The following is a 19,549-nucleotide window of genomic DNA, read 5'->3' on the forward strand; positions in this document are numbered from 1 at the left end:
AGCCGAATAGGGTTTTTGTAAAGGCTTAAATATTTGAGAAGGCCATTCCTCCTCCCACATGCCACAAATATTGTTCTCTTTTAAGAGAGGATGAGCGAGAAATGTTTTGGCAACATTGTGTACATTCAGCCTAAAACAACAGCTTAAATATAAATGAAGTGTGAGGAACATAAGATAGAAGAATAGAGTGAGTGGAAAAGACAGGAGAACGGGAGGGCAGGGGGACATATGAGTTTGAATAACATCAGAAAGGAAATAAAGCATATGCAATAAAAACAATAAAATAAACACAATAAAAAAGTGAGCGATGTCTTTTGTGATCACATATCTCTCTGTGTATGTGTTTGTCAATATTTATGAAGGACTAATTCACTAATAAGAGATAGCTGGAGGCACCTGTCAAACATTGCCTGGTTTGGGACTTGAAAGTCGTGGGTTTAATCTGGCGACCAGCCGGGATGATGTGGGTAGGGAGATTGGATGAATAATGCTTTCCCCTGCAGTTCAAACTGTTGCTTCAGCTGAGATGGTCCGTGGTAAAATTGTAAATGGCTGTGGGTGTACTGTGTGTACGGCTGTAAAACATCATTGTAGTGTTTTCAGTGCTTCCTTTGGACCTAGACAGGATACAATAAAACAACAAAGGAAAGAGAGGTTTAGATATGGGTTACTAGTTAGCAACACATTTACCACTATGTTCATCGACAGGGCACCCGACAATATGAGGGGATGGAGAAAAATGTGGGCTTTTACTGAGCAGGGAGAGTCTTACAAAATGACAATATTAAGTTGCATTATGGGAAATGTCTGCTTTTTTAGAGTTTGACCCATAGGTACTAAAAGTCAGTGTATTTCAACCTCTACTGCATCATATTTGACCACTTAAGTAGCTAAAGTGTTGAAACCAGAAGTTTGAATCAATTAGTGGATCAACAGAAAATGTATTTTCAAGAATATTAATATTTTTCCACTCATTCTATCTATCTGTCATAGTACTTGAGTTGGATTTCAATCAATGTGCATTTTCAGTTCTGGTTAAGGTCAGAATGAAACCATGGGCAGTAATTGCAGCTTTTATCTGGATATATTTTGGCATTTTACTCTGATGGTTTATTTTCCAAACATATTATTTTTAATCACACATTCCCTCCGGAGCAGTGGCTCTAACCTTTCAATCCGAGGAGAACTACTGGTTATTCAACTTTCACTGTGTTACAGCCTTTGACCAGTGGCCTTAAACCCGAAGTGGTGCTTCAACAATTCTGTGCAGATCCTTGTGAGATAGTTCATCAGGGTCAGTTCCTCCCAACACTGGTTTTGTTAAAGAGCATGTCCTCTCAGCAAGCAACTGCATCACTTAACTCCTGGGTGAGCACAGGGATATCAAAGTGGAAAATTACAATAATCAAGTAGTCAGAGGATGTAACAAACAAGAAAAGAAATATCAGAAAGGAAAAAAAAGAAGAGACATAAAAACAGAGTGTAATTAAGAGTTAAGACTAAGAAAGCTAAGCGAAAAAGGAAAAAGAGATTTTTTTTTCATTTTAAACTCTTTGTTATGCTTGTGAACAGTCCTCAGTCAAGAAAGTTTCACTCTGACTTGCACTTTCACATTACTCTTTGAAGTGTAATTCTTCCTCTCCTCCCCTCTCTGTCTTTGTGTAGATCAACACAAACATAACATCAATATGTTGTCAGATAGATTGCTAGAGTGTGTGGGACAAGACAGCGCTTCTTGACAGGCTCTGAATGGAGACTGGCAACCGGATGAAATTGCCTTCTGGAAGCAGGGAGAAAAATAACTGCGGACATTGATGTGCTATTTTAGATCCATTCTACAATTTAATTAATCTTTGGTCTATTACATAACAAAAATATATTCAAGTGTGGATATGAGATGCAGGCAGAGAAACAGACGGAGGCTATCTTGGGAGAGGTTTATCATCTTTAGTGTCATACTGTGGGCAACATATGGTAATAATATAATATCATGACATACCCTGTTATTCCTAAGCCTACCCAAGATGTCCGAAAATCGCTTTGAGTGGCTTACTGTAATGAGCTCTTCTCCGGCATCACACACAGGAAAGAAAATGAGAATGACTGCCGTGCAAATCTCTGAACACTTTCATGTTTACCAGAGGATGAGCATCAACCCCCTTGATTTTAGATAAAATACATGGTCTTCACACTGCCACCACCATTTTTTACAGCGATGTTTGAAATCATTTTCAAAAATGCATTTCAATATCAACATATTTCTCAGCATGACACAATGTAGAATAAGCAAATTGGTGTTCAAAGAAATGAGATGTGTTCACTGTTAAGCAGCGTCAAAGAAAGATTTCTTTTGTAAAGCCATTTTATTCATTTTAAAAGTTTGCTCAGAATCATTATAGCCTCAGTGGCTATGACATTCAGTCTCGTTTCCTCCAACTGATCATCTCCCCCCTTGTTTCTCTTTGCCCCTGCTCTACCCCCAGCTATCTATGAGCCATCATGCGAGGCCTACAAGCATTTGGGAAGGTCCTCTGAAACCTACTGGATCGATCCTGATGGTAGTGGACCCCTTGGCCCCTTCAAAGTCAACTGCAACATGACAGGTGTGTGAGAGAGTGCCTGAAATCACTGTTCTGTGACTGTGCTTCTGTCTCTGATGCATCTGTGTGCATGCGCATGCAGGTGTATGTATGTGTGTCTGTCTAGACCCAGTGACCTGTGAGGGAAGGAAATCCAGCCATCCTCATTCTTAACCTCAGACAGCAGCACTCTTAACCTGCTATACCTAGGGTTTCCATGGCAACGTGGCCACAGCTACTGACATTTAACTCTGAAGGAGCAGCCACCACAGACACACTTATACGCACGCACACTCACCACTAACACGCATGAAACGGACCTGTTCTGCAAACCTAAGAGTGCTCCAGTGGTTTGAGTGACAGACACACACACATACTGACTAATGCACATGCCCATCTCCATGCTCACACACACACACACACACACACACACATATACACACACATAGTAGAATAAGTCTTGAACAGCAGAGCAAGCAGGCAGAGCAAAGGCGAGACTTTTAATGAAATGTCACTGCACTCCGCTGGCTAGCCCCTTAGTCACGCTGAATGGCACACTCACACACCTCAGAAATGTTAAGAGTTTCTCTTTCTCCAACACATACACACACCTTAGAGTGGTGAAATACACACACACACACACACATTCCCTGACTGACAGTGTGAATGAACAGGGAGATGTCTGAGTGACTGGCTCATGCTATAACAGCACAGAAGTGTCTATTAAACCCTGGAGTCTCATAGCTGTAACTTAGATTACACAGGAAGAAATTCACTACCATGACAGCTAAACTGCAGATTTCTGTGTGTGTGTGTGTGTGTGTGTGTGTGTGTGTGTGTGTGTGTGTGTGTGTGTGTGTGTGTGTGTGTGCACGCGTGGTTGTGTGTTGACATTTCAGCATGTGGGTGAATCTGCTTTTTGGGTAAACATGTGTATTCTTGCTGAAATAAATAATTTATCACATCCAACTGTATTTATTCTTGCAGTAGATTATTCCAGTCGACATGCTAACATGTTTACCGTGTTTGTGTGTATAGAGGACAAAGTGTGGACAACAGTTATGAATAACCTGCCACCCAGAACTACAGTGACTGGCTCCAGTAGAGAGAGACGCACTGTCTTACAGGTTAACTACAGTGCCTCTATGGACCAGGTAACGCACACAGGCACTCAAACACACATGAGCATGCATTACACATTGAAAAGTCTTAAGTTGTTTTGTGTAACATTTGCATTTTATATTTTATACAATCCAACTGAAAAAAAAAAATCAATAAAAATAGGTAAAATATGTATTTTTGACTGCCATCATACACTGTTTTCCAAAAGGTTGATCTTGTTCTTAAAAGAAAATACAATGGGAAAAATATTCTAAAAATACATTATTAAATAGGTGTATGATGACGATAGGTGAGATGACAAAAAGGTTTTTTTGTGTTTACTTGTAGCCATCTCAGTTTCATCCTAAGAGACAATATCCACACAGGACTAACTCCACTGTGCACTTGAGGTCCTCAACAAGACCATTTTCCAACACAATTGGTTGAATCTTGTAGCCATTTTGTCTGACACCTATTCCTGCTCCACTGGGCCAATGTTTTCCCCTGTGTCAGGCTGCTTTCTTGGTTTTTGGCTGATCAAAAATTCCTTCTATTTCTTTTAACACCCAGGTGAGTAAGGAATCTCACCAAACTGGGTTGGAGTTTTCTGTATCCAAGTGAAGAAATCAGATGGATTTGAAATGAAAGTCTTTCTTCTTTCTTTGTTTTTATGTTTCTAAGGTCTTCAGCAATGAGAGTGATGTGAGTCACTTCTCTCTGGATCTTGTGATGGCTGCAAATGCACAAAATAACTTAAGTCTGTTGGTATGGGAACATTAATGCTACAAACCAATAAGGACTTTTCAATATGATTGTTTTTACAAACCATCAGTAGCATCATCCACTCTACAGATAAACTGTTGTTTAACCTCAAGCTACAGCCATCTACTGATTCACTCCTTATTCTTTTAAATGCACAATGATAATTGAGCATAACAAGTGTTTTACCTTGTCTTTACCGCTTGTTTACTGCGATGTTGCTACACATCTTCTGATGAGTGGTTATATATTGTACTAGCCACTCTCAGTCAAAAGCAGAAGTGTGTGTGAACTTTACTGGTTTCAACACTCCAATGAGTTGTGACAGCAGATTTACCTTCAATGTGCACAAGACTACTGTTTTCCAAGAGACGACAGGGTCTGACTGGCATATCCTTCCTGTAATTATCTTCCATCATAATTTGTATGGATCACTTGTTCCATTTTCAGCTCCTCTAAATCAGCTAAATTAAAACATTACCACACACTTTGCTTCATTTTGCAACTCGATAATTTTTTTACATGGAATGAACCTGTCTGGCGGAATAAGATAAAGTGAAAACACATATCCGTGCTTGTGTTTCCAGGTGACAGCCATCACCACCAGTGCAGAATACTGTGAGCAGCAAATCGCCTACAGCTGTCGCATGTCCAGACTGCTCAACACTCCAGGTAAAGGCTGAGGATGGTATCTTTATTCACCACTGACTCAGACAAAAGTACACAGCACTGACACAGGCAAGGTGTTCTTTTTGTCACATAGTCAGAAGTTGACAAGAAATTCTTATTAACAGAATGCTCTCACCATCTCCTGCTGTCTGTTGAGAGGAGAGAGAAATTAAACAGGATTTGTACAGTCATGCTTGGATGCATCTTTTTTTTTAATAATTTCATGTTCCCCCATATCACTCATGTTACATTGCGCATGTTCTCTGCATGAGGTAAGGTTCATTCTACATTGGCATGAGTTGCAGCTTGTATGCTAGAGAAATGTAAATTAGCACCATGCCAGGAAAGTGCAGATATAATTATGTTTGGCTTCACATGAACAAGTATATGGCTTCCCTCAAACATTTCCAGGACACAGGACAGAAAGACAATTGACATTTTAAACATGGCTGATGAGCTATAGCCACGCTAAAGGAAGCAGCAGGTGATATAAAGAGACCCACTGCAATGCTTCTCTTCCAAGCAAATATCCATTTCGGGTCTGTCCAAACATGAAGCCTTACAGTAACTGCAGAGGTACTCTGCGTGCTAATTCGCACTGTGCCTACAGTTTGTGTGAAGACACAAGCCAGTTTTTTCAAAGCTAGCCCTATCTCATAGTATTGACTGTGGACAATCAGAAGAAGAAGCCTCTGGAGGTGCAGAGGCTCATTGTTGACAATGCCAGGTCAGATGGGGGGTGGACAAACAGGGAAGGTCTTCTTCTGTTAATGTTAGATTAATGGTCAGTTACCACCTGACAGGAACCTTCTAAAATTCTGCTGATATGTGTCAGTGTTGCTGTGTAAACTATTAATTTACATATTATTTATTTTCCAAACACCACTGCCTCCCACTCATTTATGTTATTTAAGGCTACACAATGCAATTGTCAGAGTTTGATTTTATCTTGCTTTTTTTTTTTTTTTATCAAATCATGTCATTAATTTTATTCACTGTACATTTTATGTTGTTAATTTTGACAACTTTTATACTTACTTTTCATGTACACACAGACATTTCACACAATGTGTGGTAATGGAAATTTCCCTAATACTAAGGAGCTCTAAAGCTGTTCTGGTGACTTTGTGGGACCAAACACCTTAGGTTGGCACCATGTGTTGGCTTTTCCCTTTAATTTGTCACCCATCTGCGTGTTTGAACTGCTGCCTTCATTCTGTCTTTACCCAGCACTAGAACTACAGATGACAATGTTGAAACACACCATTGGAAATGAGTTGTGGCCTGGCTGGGCTCATTCTGAGTAGATTAACTTGGATTACATTCATTTGCATTAGATTTGTTTGGACCCAGTCTTTTTGGCTGTAATGTACTTGAGCAATGCCTGGTCGGGTTTTGTGTCAGTTTGGTTTGGATTAGTTAGGCTGGCTTACAAAATGGTTGAGTTGTGTCAGGTTTGCCCTGGATTAGATACGTTTGATTTGCGCTACGGTTGGGTTTATTGAAGTTTCAACACAGTTTTGAATGTTTTTTATGCAGTAGGGAGGAGGGCTTGCAGCTGTGTTTTACTCTTGTTTTGCTCAGTCTTTGCCAACGCTTAGAATTTAGTTTAATATCTTGTTTTAGGAAGACAACTTTGTGTGTGTATGCTTGTGCCTGTGTGTAGTATTATTCATGGTGCTGTGTGTTTTTCACTTTGAGAATAACAAGCTTGCTGTCATTGTCAGAACCGCTTCCTGTCATTTTCCTCTTTTTCCTCTAGCCAACTCACACACACACACTTAATACACACACTTGTAGACACATGCACACAAAGACCCACCTTGGGGAGAGCTTCATAAAGACAAGACAGTCCTGGCAATTAAAGTGAGTGAGAGGAGATAGAAAGACGGTGAGGGAGGGAGAGGGGATTTGGGGGGTTGTTAGATGTATGCCTGTGTGTGTGTGTGTGTGTGTGTGTGTGTGTGTGTGTGTGTGTGTGTGTGTGTGTGTGTGTGTGTGTGTGTGTGTGTGTGTGTGTGTGTGTGTGTGTGCATGTGTTTGTGTTTGTGTATGTGTGTGTCCATGGTCCTTGATTGACTGAATAGGAATAAAGCAATAGGTGCTTAGTATTAGTTGGGTATTAGTGCAGCGGACCGAAACTTTGCCATTAACCTCCACTGCACCAAAAAAATGGCACCTACACGTACAAAACAGTGTGTGCGTATCCACACACACACAAATCCAGTCACTTTATTGATGCGCTCTTTTTTCACATTCAAGCTTAAAATGCTGTTACGTGAACACACACACACACACACACACATACACACACACACACAAACAGCCGTCAGTCCTTCATTAACTAGTTTACTCCCAATTCACTACCTTGCAAGTTAGGGAAATCCAATTACCAGTTTAGAATGACTGAGGAAGTAGGGCCGGGAAAAATCATTTACCCAAAAATATGCTTCATAAATTAGCTGTCAGCTTTCATCAAATTACACTGTCAACAGCATTTTCACTGTGAACCAAAGGTGGACACACACACACACACGCAGCTATACACACACAGATGCACACTTGCTATTCCTCCACTTCCACCTCTTTTTCCCATGCAGATCTCATCTATTACACTAGGGCTGGCATTTTAGAGCTAAACGAACCGTTAAATGGGAATTATATTCTGCCACTAGTGACACCCTTAATTTGGAACATGGGTAGTAATTGTCCTAATTATCTGACCCTCTTCTCACCTCTTTCACATATTCTGTCCTTTTTTTTATCTTTTTTTTTATCACCTCTCTTTCACTTAAACACATACTGCAGCTGCAAACACAAGCACACACACTGAGCTTGTCTCTGGCCAACATTAGTTCGTTCACGAGATGGGTGGAAAAATAATGGAAGAGCTTGATGCTGATGCATGCAGCAAAACACTCAAAGACACAACTCAAAGAGACATGAAACCCATCCCCTATCCTTCTTCCATCACATCTCTTCCTCTCTCCACTGCCTCCCATCACATTCTGCATCCACATTTATCCATTATATCCATCTATTCTCTCCTTACTCCCCACTTACCTCTCCTACCCTCCCTTTTTTCTCTCTCTCATCCCATTCACTATTTCAAGTCTACATCTCTGCCTTTCTCCCATTCTTTACCTCCAACATTATCTCACATTATTTATCTTGCTTCCTTTTTCAAGTTCGTTTTTCCCTACCCCATCTCTCTCCCCTGTCTTCTCACTCACCCTGTTGAACACTCTTGCCATTAGTGTTGGAATCACAGCTTTTAGAGGAGAATTAGCACCCTTCACTAATGATTTAGCATCATTCCTCCCAGCGTAAACAACCTGTAAACAACCAATGGCACAAGGCTCGCACAAACAAGCCCTTGTGCAGATGCAGACACAGATAGAAAAGACACACATCTCTTATTCTCTGACATACGTACTCACAACCACAGAGGAGCTGGATAAAGCATCAGTCAGGACAGTAAGGTCAAGAATGTCCAATGCGAAAGGACAAAGCAGTTCTCTTCCTTTTTTCAGTAGGAAATGCACATTATGTCATGCACATGAAATCAAAGTCTAATCTGTGTGACTGAGCATTATAGAATCACTGCTCTGCACTTCACCTTAACCCACATATATAAAAGGTGGTGATATCCTACATAGTGTGTTTCCTTACTAAACAAAACTACTAAAACACCACTCTCTTTCCAATTTCTTTCTCACTCACACAGATGCTGCGAAATTTAATCACATAATGTGCACACACTAACTTTGACTCACAGAGCTTTTGGTAACTCGCGAAAACACATGTTGTTTCTCTCTTTACTCCTCAGTCTTGCCTGCAGCGATTGATAGAATCATTTATAGCATCCAGACTAATGGAGAGAGAAATGTTTCCATCAAATAAATGAGTTCATTAATCCAGTGAACGGTTCCTCTGTGAGACCTAAGTGTCTAATATGTGCACAATTTAGAGGCAATGCAGACACACGGATCTTCTGCATGTTTAAAAAAAACAAATCTCTGGTGCAGTTAAAAAGTGCAATTAAGTCGATAATAACATAATAATGACACAAATTCATCATTTGGTAAGTGTGAGACCTTATCAGTGATTAAGTTACACATACTGTAAAAGTTCAACTTATTGACAGGGTGTAGCATTGTCGTCTAACAACATAACTGTTATTCCAATCATGTACCTAATCAGTCAAAATTATTTCTTACTCAAACTAAAAGTAACACCAAACTTTGGGTCCAGCAAATCTTAATATTTTTAAATGATAACCATAGTGCTGTGTCACCACTGGAGAGAGGTCTGGCTGAACACATTTTCATTCTTTATAAAAACACTGGCTTGGTTCATAATCGTCTTGGATGGTGCAAAGCACAGGATGCAGCGATGGCGCCCCTGTAAAAAATAGGCATTTGGGATACTTGCGTTGGTTGAACATTTGCATGTGTGGAGGCGAGTCCTGGCATTAATTTGGCTAAATTTCCACAGTAAAAGGCAAAACTGCTAGCTTGTGAGCAATCAGGTAAGGGCAACTTGCCATTTTCATTGTGTACATTGCTAGCTCTGAGGTTTGTGTTGTTATTTCCTACGAATGATAACCTGACCAGCCTAAAATAATATTGTTAAAAGTGCTGCAAATTTAGCCTTTTTCTCTCTGCTAAGGAAAACTTTCCCTTCCTGTCAGCAAAGAGACATCAGGTTAATCTGAGGTTAAGTCATGATATAATTTTTGTTCAGCCATGTCAAACGTTGTTATGTAACTGGTAAATATGCTACCATTATGAAGAGCTTTTATTTCAGGATCACATTATGAAATGTCTTTGTTATGTTAGCATATTTATTATAAAAATAGGCTTAAAAGTAGGTGATAGGACAGCTATGTATACAGTAGATATAGGAAAGGCGGGGCAGGAGTGAACACATTAAGGAGAGTAAAAATAGACTTCTGATCCTAGTATCAACATCTGACAAGCGTGTTATATGACCAGTAGGACACTGTATGGAAAGGAATGGACCCCAGAGGTGCTAAACAACACTCAAAGCAGCATATGGTAAAAAAGTTATATCACTTTCTTACGTTTTTTGATATATTCTACACTGGCAGATCAATTAAACATACCATACTACCTGACCCATGTCTAAATGGCATGTTTTGTAAATGGCTCATGAAATGTGGTTAAGAAAAGTTCCAAAGAACTGTAAAGGCAAACAAGGGTTAGAAATTTCTCTTTGGTGTAAGAGCCAAAGGAGGAGAGAGAGTGATGGACAATGGTGGAGAGGAAGAAACAAGGGTGGCCAGAGATGAGAGAGGAGTGTGGCTCAGGATAATGAGGCTGTGTGTATGCGTAGCATTGTTACAGTCCATTCCTTGGGCACTTCTGGACTCAATTATTGCCTCACAAGTCACAGCAAGTCACTTTTATATTCCACACATACTCACACACACAGGTCTTGCATTACACCCTAATGACTTTACTCTGCAGCACTGGTTAACCACTTGTTTATTTTTTTCTCTCCCTTTTGGTTTTTGATGTTCATCATTAACCTTTACAAAAGAAGCAGCAGTAGACCATTGCTCTTTCTCTCTCTTTCTCCCTCGCTTTCCCTCCTAAGCCCCTGTATCTCTCTGCAAAAATAACAGGTAGCAATAACGCTGCACTGCTGTGAACATGTCTAGCTGACATCCAGCTGAAATGGCTGGACAGTCTGTTCCTAATTATGTTTTATTGGAAGATATGCAGTCCCTGACTAATCTACAGTGAGTGCTGCTGACTCATCTGCAGTGTGGCCTTCATCTGACACCTTTTACCTTGTTGTTGTTTTATATTTGGTTATGAATGCTGGAGGCATTCTTTATTTTACGCACAGAATTCGGATTCATTTTTTGGACCTTAAGTCCTTCCACATTTTTCAATGTACACACTTCATTCAAACATCAAAAATAGTCAGCTCAATTAGGACATTCTGGCCGTGACTTCCATCATTATTCATACTTTCAGAAATATTCAACATTTTTCTTGCATTTTTCCCCATTCAAGTAAATGTTCAAAAATCCTTTCAGCTAGAAACTCCATTTCTACATTTCAGATATGATTCATCTTTCAAATCCCATCAAAACGTTTGTATAATACAAATGACAAATTTTTCAACATTTTGAAGCTTAGTTATAATGGAAGTCAATTAGGAAACACTTCAAACCCACTCATTTTCAAATTCTTCCCAGTCCTTCGTACATTCACATAGAAACTCCATTCAAACTTTGAAATGTTCACAAAGATTAAGACTTTCTCACGTTATTTCCACCTTTTCTTATCATTCATACTTTCTACACAGTTAAAAAATGCATCATTTTTGAGCCATTTTCAGATTTTTACATTGGTGTGTATGAGACAGAATGTGGAGGGAGGATTGAAAGAATTCCAAAAATCTTGTCTTCAACTCATTCCCATTCCCACAATTTTTACTCAATCTACGTAACTTAAACATCAGCTAGGAAAATTTGTGCTGGTCGCAATGATGTGCCTCTCGAAGCAATCAGACTAATACTTTTGGCTTGGTGGGCCTGGCAGTAACAGGAGCGCCAACCAACTGATGCATGGGCTGCCATTTAACTGAGCGGAAAAATATCTGGAGGCATGCATACACATCTACTTCTCTTAACTGCTCCACTAGCTACATTTTTGACAATACACTCACAAAAATTTCACAATGTGCTCAGTAGGTTCTCATAGTTTATGCCATAATGTCATTTGTATGATAGCAGTGACTGTCTTTGAGGGAAAAGCAAGATAATTTGAGGTGAGCCTCAGCTAAAATCTCTAAAAAGAGGCCTTTGAGTGAACAGCAGGTAAAATCACCACCGCAACCGATACCAATTGGGCACAGATTTGCCAATGAGTGCAGTTTGACACACACACCTATCAACACTGTCAAACATGCACGTGTAAGTATGCAACCATGACCACACACACACACACACACACACACACTATATTTTGTATCTCTTATTTCTTTACCACTTTTCAAACAATTAATGCTATATTTAACTATTATGTGCTCATTCATTCGTAAAGCCAGAAACACCATTTAAATATTAATGTTCACAATCTTTGATATATTATGAACTGCATTCAACTTTTGAGTCCCATTCATACTAATTGACTTTTTCCCAATGTCAAATTTCTAGCTAAAAATGATGGTTTGCTCCCAGCCTCAACCCTTCATTATCACCCCACCATTATGACTCTCCAAACTCCTTGGGATGCGATTTCAAATAAATTCAAGCGAGCAATTCAGTTTCAACAAACCTTAAAATATTCCACATTATTTAAATATTCTTGGCATTATTAAAGTTTTTTTACAGCCAGCAATACACATTTAGCATCAGCTTTTAAATAAACCTTGAAATATTTAACATTATTCGTACATTATTGGTATTATTCCACTTTGTAAAGCCAGCAATGCGCATTTGGCTTCGGCTTTTAAACAGCCAGAATTCACAACCGCAGGCTCGTCAAAACTTGACTTCTCTAGTCTTAGTTGTTTTACTGCTGATGAAGAAAAAAATAATATGCTGATCAAGGAGCTTGTCGTTGGATTTTTACTGTTTGTGATTATGTCATTATTAATTTTGATATCCCTTTATATTTCATGTATTATCCCTTTTTATTGGCCTATTGTGCCCCCACCCTGCCCGATTGTGCCATGTCTTTCATTACCCGACTAATGTTCTGGTTACAGTGTCATTAATTTGTGAAAGCACTTGCGGCAAGAAGCGAGTCAGGGGCAGAGTAGAGAACAAGAACTAATATATCGAAAGACAAGAGAAAGGAGAACTATCACCAGGGTCCTCAGGCGACTCTCTTGCTCTCCCCATCACCCCAGTGTCCGCCTTTCTTTTTCCCTTCTTTTTCTTACCCCCCGTAGACGAGATGCTAATTAACGTTAAATTATCCTCTCTATCTTTCCCTGCTTTAAATGCACTGATGAGAATCCGCCTCCCTTCAAGGTTGCAGGCAACTTTTTGGCTCCCAACCATTATAGGCAGGGGAGCTGAGGGTGTTCACTCAGTTGATAAGAGGCATTCGAGGTTGACGTGTAAAGTTAGGCTTTATATAGAACAGCAAATTAACGACTGGAATTAGCCTGGACCCTTTCTACAGTCAGATCAGTTAGAACAGGAGACACTGAAGACATCTGCAGTGGCGGTAGAAGGTTTGCTAATGAGAAACAGCAGGCGTGTGTGAGTGTATATGTGTGTGTTGGTGGGCAGGCAGGTGAGTTTTTTTTGTGACAAAGTGGTGTTTAGTGAGAGAGACTGTACAAGAAATAGAGCAACAAAGTGTGATCCGTCACAGAGAGGCCTGTATCATTTACATCCAATAATGTGCGCGCTCTGGTTGCTGTTGCCTCGGTAATGCGTCATTGCCCAAGATAATGCTGTCATATGTTGTGTTGACAGAGTCATGCGTCTTATCCGGCTCCATGTCTGTCTATGTGAGTGCAGCACTTACAGCTCATAGCCACACAGGTGCCGGTGTTGAAGGGAAAGAGTATAACACTTTACAGTACATTAAGTCGGAGTAATAAGGTGTTTGCAAGGGCAGCATCTCTCTCTTTTTTCTCCTTTGTTACGCTTTTGCTTTTCCTTCCTTCCTTTTTTATTTTTTCCCTCTTTCTCATTGTGCTTGGTTTTTCTCTCCTGCAACGTCACACAAACTCATGAGGGTCCCAAGAGTGGGAGACTTTTGGCCATAGCGTGTATCTGTGTATCTGATGTCGATTTGTGATGACAACACCAGCTGTTAGTGAAGCTTGTGTGTGTGTGTGTGTGTGTGTGTGTGTGTGTGTGTGTGTGTGTGTGTGTGTGTGTGTGTGTGTGTGTGTGTGTGTGTGTGTGTGTGTGTGTGTGTGTGTGTGTGTGTGTGTGTGTGTGTGTGTGTGTGTGTGTGTGTGTGTCTGTGTAATTTTCAAAGCACTCTATGTCTCTCCAGAGGTGGAAGAAGTACACAGAAGTAAGTACCAAAAGTAAAAGGGCTCACTATGAAGAATAATTTCTAAATAATGTATAATAAAGTACTGGACTGCATTTATTAATGCATTGTTGTGTTCATCACTTTAATGTTGAAGCAGGTTTAAAAACTTTTATCTGCAGGGTAGCGTGTGAATTGTGGATCAGTACAGTTTTATCTTAATCTATAAAGTTACACCAAAATTCATCAACTTCAGCCTTTGAGTATTTTAAAGAGAGTCTCTGTGCACTTTACAAGCCAGTAAAAACAGCAAAACACAATATTACATGAAAAGGACAATACATATCCATAAGTACTCAAACACACAAGTACACAGGTAATAGTGTTAATGAGATAGCATGGTTGAGGTAAGTAATTTAAAAGCAAGGATCATACAGTGTATTCCTAACAAGATTGATGGGGTTCCTAGCTGGTGAAGTCAGTAGAGACCATAATGAATAGAAAATAGATATGTGTTCAGTCTAGATTTGAAAATGTCAGCACCTTGCCTCCTGGATGTATAGTTGTAGGTTATTCCAAAGAATTAGAGCTCTGTGGGCAAAGGTTCCACCAACAAAAGGGTTTTTATTAAATTGGAGGATAGTTAAGTATCTGGATACATAAATGTAGTTGAGTAAAAAATACAATATTTGAATTGAAGCAGAAGTAGCAGAAACTGGAAAATACAAATTTCTCAAAATTGTAAGTTTGTACTTGCTATCCACGACTGCGTCTGTCTTTCTCTCAGTCAGTATGTGTGTGTTTGTGTGTTTGCATGTGTGTGTGCTTACTGGCCTTGCCATAAAGTGAGCTGTTCATGGCTGCTGGCCATTATTCCCCCAGCATGTCAAATACTCTCTGCTCCCAGTCTGCCTGGTGTTGGGCAGAGTGCACAAATTCTGTTTTAACGCAACCAGAGACATAAATCATGGAACTTACCTGAGCAGAAGAACAAGTTCAACTGTTAAAATGTAAATTTATTCATCTGAAACACCTGAAATAATTCACAAAACCCTTATAATAGTGCAAGAAGAGTATATTCGCTTCTGGTACCAACTAAACTGAAATTTAAGTGCATCTTCTGAAGGGATTTTGTATCTTCTCCTGACATGGACCTGGATCGATTAGTTTTCCAGTCATACAAGAATATTACCAACCGAGAAATGTTCGAGGAGAGGTGCTGTGGTGCTTTCCATCGAACCAATTTACACATTGTCATATTTTTAACTCTTGAGGAATCTGTGTGATGTTCCTGCAGTGGCTGGAAGCTGAAATTAGTGCTCTGTTTCAAGGCAGAGCGAAAGATCAAATGGTATGGACTGCTCTGTGTTTTGAGAGAGGTAAACTGGTTCACACTCAAAGGTAAAAGCAGTCCTTTGAAGCCCTCATTTGCTGTTTATTTATTTGTCTGTAACGCAGAAGAATAATAAGCACAAATGTTTCGGCTAATGTCTTCTTCAGTGTGTAGGCGATGTGACTGACACAATCCAACCTCTTTTAGGTAAGCAGTGCCAGGTGCACTTAATTAGAGGTAAAAATCAAACACTGTCAGTAACAATGGTGCGCTTATAAGGAAAAGAGAGGCAGTATGGAGATTTACAGATAGAGAAAATCAGCATCAAAAGGATGACTATAACTAAGTTATGTTTTGCAAACGCTCTCAGCATCCAAGGTGAATACTTTCATATGCATCCCGAGTCTCTTCACTGACATAGCAACTGAATGCTGGGATTGTCATTAAAATAACATTGTTTGTCTATTTTTTGAAAGAGAACATGATGAATGAGGTCAGTGTGTTTGTTAAGCAACCTTTTCCATTTTTTATTAATCTTTATCATGTATATCCTTAATTAACTTTTTCTTTTAAATCCATAATACATGGAAAAGAAGAGAAAAGAAAAGAAAAGAAAAGAAAAGAAAAGGCTTGAAACATAATTAATACTGCAGCTTAATTTAATTTAATACCATCCTACCCTTCAGAGAGTTTTTGTGTCATTGGTATTACAGCTATAGTAGTTGAAGCAATACATGACTTTTTCTCATACATTTACATAATGGTTCCTCTTAAATTACAGAATGACTTTATAAATGTCTCAATTTATGTCAGAGTTGAACATATAGGCAGATATATAGGAGTTGAAGAGTTTTGCAAAAAAAAAATAATGCTGTTTGACTGTCTCAGTAAAAAGATGCTGGTGTTTTAAAGGGGCTCTATGGAACTTCTGTGATGTGTTGCTTCAAAGTTTATGTTTGCGGATTTCATTTCTAAACTAACCTTAGCTACTGTTGCTCTCGGTTAGTGGAGTGGAGAGAGCCACTGAGACGAGGCACTTGCGAATGTGCATAAAGTCATATTCTTTGGACTGTCAAGGAAAACCCAAGTCCTTCACAAAGAAATCCACAGTCCAGCAGCAATAAACAATTTGCACAAATCGTCTACAAGCTTGTCTAGGCAACCAAAAGAGACGGGGAAGGTCTCACTTTTCACTTCATGTTACAATCCACTCACATATGGCCAATAAAAAAGTGATAAAAACATGTAAATTGCTACAGATTGTTACATGAAGCTCCTTTAATATGCTGCAAATCACATCCCTGACTACAAGCAAGTGTTTCAAGCAGGTTCACACAGCTCAGACTATTTTTTCCTGCCTTTGCTCTTTCCAGCCAAAATTAGACATCAGTCAGTATGAAGAGCCTACAAGGGAGACCATTATCCAGACACAAAAGGAAGCACTCAGCATATGGTATAGTGAACAATTTGCAAATGGTTTTGTTACTGCCATTGTGTGCATTACAGTTCAACATGAGACATTAAACATGTTAACGATGGGAGTGAAGTAAAGGCAGGTCAGGTGAGTTATAGGAGGGATGACAGTGTCTTTATTACTTCATATTTTAGCTGTGAGAGTATACGCCGCATAAATCCACAGCTATAAAAAAGAAGAAGAAATTCCCAGAAAATAAGTATCTTTCTAGATAGAGCAGAAAAGTACATTAGTTGCACTCCAGCCTATTAGGTCTTGCAACTCATGGACACACATATAATATTATAAAACAGAACTATCTTTGAAAAAAACACGAGGACATCAGCACAAAAAGGAAGTTTAATCATGCGATGCAATGTGCACTCAATGCAGTTACACAAACACCCACACAATACATGTCTTATCTTTATTTTTTATTATTTCTCTATTTATGTTTTTTCTGTTCCTTTCGTAAGCTTCTCTGTTTGCTTTTTTCCCTCTTATCTGTTTTCTTCTCTGTCTGCCATATATTTATTCTTCTTTTTTATCTCATCTGCTCTCTGAAATGCTTGATGCTGAAGGGTGGGCTTCAGGCACTATACAAAGGCACCACACACAAACACAACACATCTACACATTAATGCACTGAGAGCTTCCAACAGATCTAATATGTATTATTGCTCTGGCTTCATGTCTTTAAAGAAGAATTGCCAATCCAGCATATATATGTTTGTGTTGATGCTGGTGTGTGTAGGCTGTGTGTATGTGTGTGTTTCATAAGGTGCTCTGGCTGATGGACCAAATATAGTGAGCATTTAAAGTATTCATTCCATTCAATGCTGATACATCTGGGAGGAACGTGTGAGAGCGTGTTCACACTTGTGTGTGTTGGTTATTATCACCGTGAGTTTGTCCCCTGTGGTTGTCCGTGCTCCTGATATTGCTTGGTGGAGATTGTTGTCAGTCAGCAACATTAAACTGAACGGTCCTCAGAGAAAAAACGCTGCATGGTTTGCATTCAAGTGGTTGAGGTTTCTGGTTGTAAGCATACTGAGCGATGATAAAATGAACCTGATAGCTTATTGATCTCCTTCGGGAAATTCTCATTTTCATGGCTCTAGGGATTCAGCGTGTTGCTCTACGGGATACACCAAGTTTTTGAATATCAGCTTGTTGGTGCAGCTACCTATTAAGTGAACACAAGGTCGTACATGTCCCCCCTGTTTATTTTTTTTATCATACATTGTGTTGAGTTACTGCACCCACTGACCTGACCTTTAAAGATAAGACAAAGCTGTTAGCGATAAAATCTCATTAACTCCGTGTGATAATGATGTAGCCAGGTTTGTCTTTTTTCAGGTGAGTAAGTACATATTCATGTGCCTTGCAGCAAAATCAAACCTCCTCTAATCCACGATTGTCTTTTTCAAAATAAGTGATACAAAAGAGACATTTTTGGGATAATTACCTTTAAAGGTTAATGCTTTATATTAAGATCCTTTTAATAAGCGTTAGTTAATAGGTAATACGCATGCTTGTTCGCACTTCAGATCTGGTAGCTGCAGAGACATGGTTAATTGTTAGAGTGCATAATACATTGCTAATAAATGCACTAACAAAATATGTGTTTAACTCAATAAAACAACAAAACAGCTTAGTAAAGGTCTTGCAATGAACCCTTCACAAAATGGAATAACAGAGACGTTTCCAAAGAGCACCTGTATGTGATCACCATATACACCCAGCGGTGCTTCCACTCCATTATTTTTAAGTGCTTGTCTTATAATCTAACAATAAATGTGTTTCTAATACTATTATTGACACTAATATAGTCTTTTAAGCTGTTGTAAGTGTAAGTTGTAGTTTTAGCTAACCTCCTGTCCTTTTTTGCAGTCAGCAATCCCCTCCCTCTGCTCTTCATCACCACACTTGCACAACTCCTTTCATTTTTCAAGGCAGCTCTCTTTGCCTCTTTCTTTCCTTCAAGCCTTTTTCTTCTTTCCCATTAGTGAGATATAACCAGATGTTACTTTCATTCTGCGTTTTTTTCTAACATGCATAGAGATGGAATAAAGGTATTGCTGTTATATTTTACAACTGTTGTGAATAGCTGAAATCAGGAAAAAACATTTGGAGTGCCTCATTCTCAGCATGGTGCTTATGTAAAAAACAGAAAATATTCTACAGCTGTTGCACCAGCCAGCTTGTATGTGCAGTACTTTGGTGTGTGTTTTTATTGTTTGTGAACTTACTAACTGAGAACAAAGCCAGCACCTGGATTTTAGTTTGCATGAATCATAATTGGACTTAATCCATTGTGTACTCCTCTTACAGACCGAGACATGTTCATGCGTTGTTTTGTTGTCTGTGTTGTTTGGGATTTGATTTGTTGCTGGCGTTACGATAGTGGAGGAAAGCAAAACCAGTAACAGCTTCTTTTTTTCTCTTATTTCAGAGTTCGACAGCATTACATTAAGCACAACTGAAATCCGTGTCCAACTCCAAAAACAACTCCTAATAACCTATAAATTCAGACTTTCATGGTGCAGAGAGAAGAGAAGGACAGAAAGACGGACGAAGGAGAGCATTGCATCTTGCAGTGGCATAGCAATGAGAAGAGGGAAGAAATCAAGAGGAGGGGGTGCGTAAGACAGAGATTGATGTGGAGTGACAG

General features: G+C 39.3%; 1 protein-coding gene across 1 annotated transcript in view; it reads left to right on the forward strand.

Annotated features, from left to right (window-relative positions):
- cntnap2a (contactin associated protein 2a) overlaps positions 1–19,549 on the forward strand; it is a 329,832-nt gene that overhangs the window by 224,923 nt on the left and 85,360 nt on the right. The window contains exons 14-16 of the mRNA XM_073488060.1: positions 2,484–2,603; positions 3,618–3,733; positions 5,027–5,111. Coding sequence (XP_073344161.1) covers positions 2,484–2,603; positions 3,618–3,733; positions 5,027–5,111 — 321 coding nt within the window. The remainder of the gene's footprint in view (positions 1–2,483; positions 2,604–3,617; positions 3,734–5,026; positions 5,112–19,549) is intronic.

Source organism: Pagrus major, chromosome 19, assembly GCF_040436345.1.
Source record: "Pagrus major chromosome 19, Pma_NU_1.0".
NCBI lineage: Eukaryota > Metazoa > Chordata > Actinopteri > Spariformes > Sparidae > Pagrus > Pagrus major.